This window comes from Benincasa hispida, chromosome 1 (genome assembly GCF_027475165.1).
Source record: "Benincasa hispida cultivar pf3 chromosome 1, pf3_genome.v1.1, whole genome shotgun sequence".
NCBI lineage: Eukaryota > Viridiplantae > Streptophyta > Magnoliopsida > Cucurbitales > Cucurbitaceae > Benincasa > Benincasa hispida.
The window spans coordinates 11398177-11404507 of record NC_143478.1 but is presented as its reverse complement, the minus strand read 5'-3'; the positions used below and the strand labels follow the sequence as shown (position 1 = coordinate 11404507).

Sequence of the window (6331 nt, the reverse complement as noted above, 5' to 3'; positions counted from 1 at the left end):
TTTACAGGCCAAGGATGAGCATTGTTTAACCGAAGTAGTGTTCGGTATAGAAAAATAGAGCTTTCTTCAATGGAATTTCAACCGATCTGCAAATTCCGGATGTCCAGATCATTAGTGATTTCCATTTTCTACTTTTTGTTAATTATTTTTCCAAAAGATATTTTAATTAGATTGATCAAGTTGTGATGCCTTAAACATGGCATGTGAAATATTCTGGGGTAATGATTATAACTGGTCTAGAAAAAGGGTCCTATTGTACGGAGGTTGAAATTTGGTTAGTCAGGAAGGACTATGTTGTCTTGTTATGGGCGTGTGGTTAAATCTTGTGAGAGCTTTTCTTCATTGTATGATTTTTAATTTTTTTTTTTATTATTATTTTTGTGTGTGTGTGTGTGAGAGAGAGAGAGAGAGGTTACTGTGACTATATACTGAATAGGCAAGTACTGAACGATTCTCATTTTTATAAGTATTACTGTAATTCATCTTACAAAAAGGCTCTGTCCCTTCAAGGAAAATCAATATGGAACAAAATGGGGACAGCACACATCAAAAGCATACAAGTGTCACATGATTTCTCCTATGGCATTTTGCACCTCTTTTACATAAAAAGCAACAAATTTGATGAAGGAAACTTAAGACATGGGGTATGATTTCTTTTCTCCTTTTCAGTTGTGGCAGTGCCCATAATTCTTTTTGGCTAAATAAATATGTTATTGAATAGTCTTCTTTCCTTTTTTTCCTCTCTCCATTTTATTACTTTCCTTGTTCATTTGAAAATGTCCCAAGATTTCAGTTTGTGTAGATTTGATGCAGACCAAACATAGGGTCAATGATGTAATGAATGGTGATCATGGTTTTTGGTTGTGATGTAGATTTCAATGAAGACAACATTGATGTCAACTAGCTCGCTCTTGAATCAACCCCATTTGCAAGGTATTCATTCAATAATTGTATTATTCCAAATCTACTTTTCTTCTTGTCTTTACTTTTGTCATATTCCAATTATTATTAAATCAGAAAACATTGGTGGTGCAGTTCAGCGATGGGATACCGTTAATTAAATCTTTCTTCTTTAGAAAGGAAAAAACTGCCCAATAATTAAGAGGATCATTTCTTCTATTGCAATATTTGAGTTGGGGCCAAGGGGATCTCATAATCATCCTTTAAATTTTGGCTAATAGCTAAAGAAAATGATGGAAAATTGGAATATTATAAAGAAGATATACCGAGACAGGATGAATGAGGTCACTTGCCACCAAACCTTGTGAATTGAAATGTGTCTCATGTATGAACAGGATAAGTTGATGTCTTGTTAAAAAAGTGATGCTTCTCTCTGTTTGCTAGTTGGAAAATTGTAATTCAACTGCTCTCTCTCACACATTTTTATAGCAGCTGCCTTGATGTCATCAACTTGTGTTTTTATTTGATCCTCTTGCAAAACTTGATAGAGAAAACACATCATATTCTATGGATGCTAGTCCATATTTGTGTGATTTGAAGTTTAAATTTCAACACGTACTTTTGAAGTAGGTACTTCAAATTCACATGCTTCACATTTGTGGTACTAGATAATAAGTTAAACCTTTCAACTTATATTTTCTTGATAGGTTTAGTTACTCTAGGTTAGTTTATGAAATCTACATTACGTATAGTCTATATTTCAGACTTTTGAACTAAGTTTTATCAATTATACATCTACTAATTAAACCCAAGTTATTCTAATTCAGAGTATTTTTCAATACTTTTGATACAAATTATACAAACACATTTTCGAGCCGCAGAAACATTATCGTTTTAGAACCATCCAAATCATCAAATTAGGATTTTTTTGGATTTATTGCAATAGTCAGATGTTGAATGAAAAATATTTGATTACTTTAGTCTAAACTTTCAAATCCATGTCTAAACTTTAGTCTTTATAAATTCAATAAATCTTAAAACAACAACAATAATAATAATTTCTATCCAAGAATAGACAGTGTGAGTATCTTCTCAACATTTATAGAGTAGGGACTACACCTTTTCTTTAAAAACAAATGTTAACCAGATTAATCTCACAGGAAGACTAAATATTTCCAAAACGTTTTTACTCTGTTATTCATTTCATTATTACAGTAGAACAAAAATACATCATCTCTGGAAACAGAATTCTGATGGAGTGGAAAATAAAGACACATATTTAACTTAAATGAGCTCCCAGAATGAAGGCTCTTCCAGCCGAAAACCATTATGATCGGCCGCCGCACATAACTGCCACAATGAAGAATGATAAACAAACCCATCTTTCAAATCAGAACTTCCGGCGAACAAATCAGGCAAATCGAACAATGTCTCGTCACCGGCCGCCGTCGTCAGGGAGTTTGTGGAGTCCTCTGTTCTGTCTCCCCCATCGCTTCCAGAAAACAGAGGCTCCCTGTTCTCCCCCTCCGCTTCCCCTCCTCCACCTTCACCAGTGCTTCCCGCGGAAAATGTGGCGGCCGCCGCCTGTGCTGCGGCGGCCTGAATGTCCTTGTGGGACTTGGAGAGCGGGCGAGGAAGGAATTGTGCCAATTCAGGGAAATTGAGAAAAGCAGATTGACCCTTAATTGCCAGCGCCGCGGCGTCATGTGCCCTGGCTGCCATTTCCGGCGTTGGGTAAGTTCCAAGCCAAATTCTGGTCTTCTTCCTCGGCTCACGAATCTCAGAGACCCATTTGCCCCAATTTCGTTTTCGAACTCCTCTGAACATGGGGTGGTCTCTGTTTTCTTGAGTGCTCCTCTGTTTTCGCTTCTCAGAAACTTGTTCGTATTCGAAGGTCGTGATAGAAGCAGAGTTGCAAAAGGTGGTTGCTTTAGCATCAGATGCTTCAATGTAATTGAGAAATGGTTCCATTTGATGATGGAGAGAGAAGAAAAGCTAAATGTGGTCTTAAGTATAATTTGGCACAACAATGGGAGGCTTTTCATTTTATTAACACATTTTCATGTTTACTTTCACACAGCAGCACACTTCTATTTTTTCAATATTTTTTTCTCTCTTTCTTTTTTTCTTTTCTTTTTTCTTTGCTTTCAAATGGGATGGGCTGTATTGGTTGTGTGAAGGAAAAGAAAGAATAAGAGTACAAAAGAAGGATTGGGGTCCTCATGTTTTTAGGAAAATAAAGGAGAAAATACAGCTAAGTCCCAATTTTGATTTCCATGTGGGTGTTTTGGAAATGCATGTTCTCGTTTTTTTTATATATATATTTTGTCAAATCTTTTTTTTTTTTCCTTCTTTTTTTAAGTTTCATGACTATGTGTTTATGGGAAGAGAATTCGAACTTCTGATATAAAAAAAGAGAAAGCAATGCCTTAAATGTTAAGTTATACTTATGTTGGTTATATGATTATGCATCTCCTGTGATATGACAACGTCATTCTCAATGTTTGAATGACTTCTAAGAGCGAAAACTATATTCATAAACTTGTTTTTTTTTAGTATGATTTGATTTCATTCACAAGTTGCCTAGCAAATGAAGCTGTACCTTGTTGGTATATGTACAAAATTCTTTTTAAACATTTTTTAACCTTACTTTCATGTCTTTAAGATTCCTCCAGACTTGATTTTGGTTCATTCTCATATCCCTCTTGAACTCGAGCCTTACATGTACAGATACTCAGTTGTCTTTTTATTAATGTGTTTTTTATCGGAGTTCAATAAAAGATGTATTTGTTAGTGCATTAGGGATAAATACATATATATGGACAAATAAATAATTCTTAACAAGATATTTTTCGAATCAAAGAGACATACAATAAAACGAACATATGGAAGTGAGAAGGGATTTAATACCCTATTAGTGTATCTAAACGATTTAAAAAAATGAATCTCTTTTTAGTAATCCTTTTGGTGGAGCTTTACAATTAAACAAGGTTAGCTTGAAGTAATTTCAAGTTTTTTTTATTTTTTTTATTATTTATTATTATTTTTTCTAAAAAGTGAAGGACGAATTACGAAACATGGTATAAAAAACTCTTTAAAAGTGATGTGTAGAAGCATGTTTTGAAAGGTCAACCTTCGTGGCCTCAACAACTCCAGATATTGGAGCATGCTAGAAAATTTTTAGTATTACGTAATACGAAATATTGTATATCATTAAATACTTAAGAATTATGTGGAGCCTGTAAAATAAATGAATATTAATTTAATAAATTATCTAATGACGTGTCAAATATTGAATGAGGATAATATGCATTATGATAGTAGTAAAAAAAATTTTAGGACATGCTAGTATAGAACAATAAATACATTGTTTACACCTTTTAATTTTTACATATATAAGTAACAATTTATGTGTTGTTTGGAAGGTTGAGTTAATTATTAAAGAATATGGATTATAATAGTTGGTGGATTATAATGGTCTGTATTTGGGGTGCCAACTATTTTAGTATGAGTTATAATAGTCCGTGTTTGTGGTGACTGTTTTAGTTCGTGTTTAATGTGCATGTTATTTTACTATGGGTTTAGATTTTTTTTCCCTACTATTTTATTATGCAACCAGTGATACCTTAACCATTATGTTTTGTCAACCACGTAAATTAGAAAGCATTCACCAGAATAGAAGAACGTGCCCCACCCATAAGTAAATATTTCGTAGTAGCCTCATTAGACCACCAAACTTATTTCTTAATTTGTGCATAGCTCAACTGATTAAAGCATAGATTTGTAATAAGGAGATAAAAATTATAGGAGACTCAAACTTATACAATAATTAAAATTGAGCCCAAAACTTGCAAATATAATTTATAGAATTTTTCCTGCATTTTTTATCTGTTATTTTCTGTAATTGATACACCAATTTTGAGACCCAATTTTAACAATTACAAGTTGGGCTAGTTATTTAATTTCATTAATTTTGTTTTTTTTTTCATAGAATGAAACTAAAAAGACGAGAAATAGAATGAAAAATGAAGAGAAATACCTTTTTGATCCATAAGTTTTGGGTTTAGTTTCCATTTGGTCTCTACATTTCAAAATGATACACAAGTTGGTCTCAAAAGTGTTTTTATGCACAAATTTATTTGATTTTCCATACTCAAAGTGTTTACATTAATTTCAGATTACTATAAAAGAAGACTATAAAATATTACGAACTAGTCATCACAAGTGATTATCAACGTTGACTGTCAAAGGGAGTCGTCAAAACTAGTTGTCGAAAGTGGTTGTCGCTGAAATTGTGGGCCGGAGGTGTTTTTCACTAGAATTGACAACTAGAGTGATCACAGGAGTTTGACACTGGAGTTAGTCACATAGATGGTTGCATGAGGCATTGGAGTTTGTTGCTGGAGCTAATTGTCACTGAAATTGGGCATCAGAGGTGGTTGATAACTTATAGAAATACAAGTTATTGTAGCATTTTACTTAAAAGAATGAGGGTAGATAGGCAGATCATGTGTCAATAAAGCTAGAAATTCATGCTAAAAATTATGCTTGTGCTGAAGTGCACAAAAAAACGTTGATGATCGCATATCATGAGTTAACGTGCATTAAAGTGTATATTTAGAAGTTATCACAAGAGTTGATCGCATTCCTGGGGTCTCTGATCCTGTTTTAGTAGATCTCCTACTGCAACTTCAGAGTAGGGTTGGTAAAATTCCTCTCGGGGTCGGATCTTCACGGGATCTCACCCCAATCGGGCGGGGGAATCCCTAGTTTAATGGGGATAGAGTTAAATCGGGGACGGGACAGGGATGGGGAGGGTATCCCAGGCCGTCCCCGTCCCCGCCCCCGCCCCGATTAGGTTTTTAAATATACATATACATACATATATATATAAATAAATATAAATATATTAGGTATTTAACTTTTTATATTTAGTCTAGTTTAGCCCAATCTAAGCCCAACTAAAGTGTCAAAATCCAAACCAAATAGAATTTTGGGAAAAAATAAAAAAAAAATCCCCATGGGAAACAAAGAGAAAATGAGGAATGGGTCCTCGTGGGGACCTTTCCCCGATGGGGAATCCCCACCCTTGTCCCTGCCTTCAAATGGAAGGGATAGGGACGAGGATGAGGGTAAAATCCCCCAACAGGGACAGGGATGGGGAACCCTCCCCCGCCCCACCCCGGCTTTGTTGCCAACCCTACTTCAGAGTGATGACCATGATAGCAGTGCTGACATCCTCAACTACCTTGTCAGGGATGGTGAGTATCCATTGCAGGATCTCCGAGGTCATCAGAGGGTGGCTCTATAAATATAGCCTTGACATCAATGGTGAAGGAACTCGTTTTACAAGGAGATCCTTGAGCAGAAGCGGATCGTCCAAATTCTATTTTATTGAGATATGCATTCATAAACAAACTACAACATGGTT

The 6331-nt window shown here is 34.8% G+C and overlaps 1 protein-coding gene and 1 long non-coding RNA gene across 2 annotated transcripts; one reads left to right on the top strand and one right to left on the bottom strand.

Moving 5' to 3' along the window:
• The first annotated feature begins 505 nt into the window (after positions 1–505).
• On the top strand, positions 506–1167 carry LOC150038237 (uncharacterized). The gene is made up of 3 exons (XR_016531074.1): positions 506–644; positions 873–933; positions 1036–1167. It is a non-coding gene; the product is annotated as an uncharacterized LOC150038237 (long non-coding RNA).
• A 905-nt stretch (positions 1168–2072) lies between these two features.
• On the bottom strand, positions 2073–3078 carry LOC120089217 (ethylene-responsive transcription factor ERF034-like). Its single transcript, XM_039046629.2, has one exon. It carries the CDS (start codon positions 2869–2871, stop codon positions 2185–2187), a length of 687 nt encoding a protein of 228 aa, XP_038902557.1. The 5' UTR covers positions 2872–3078; the 3' UTR covers positions 2073–2184.
• Between the last annotated feature and the right edge of the window lie 3253 nt (positions 3079–6331).

Bases quoted from the DNA above. Each gene is read 5' to 3' on its own strand.
- LOC120089217 (XM_039046629.2), bottom strand. From the start codon at position 2,871: ATGGAACCATTTCTCAATTACATTGAAGCATCTGATGCTAAAGCAACC.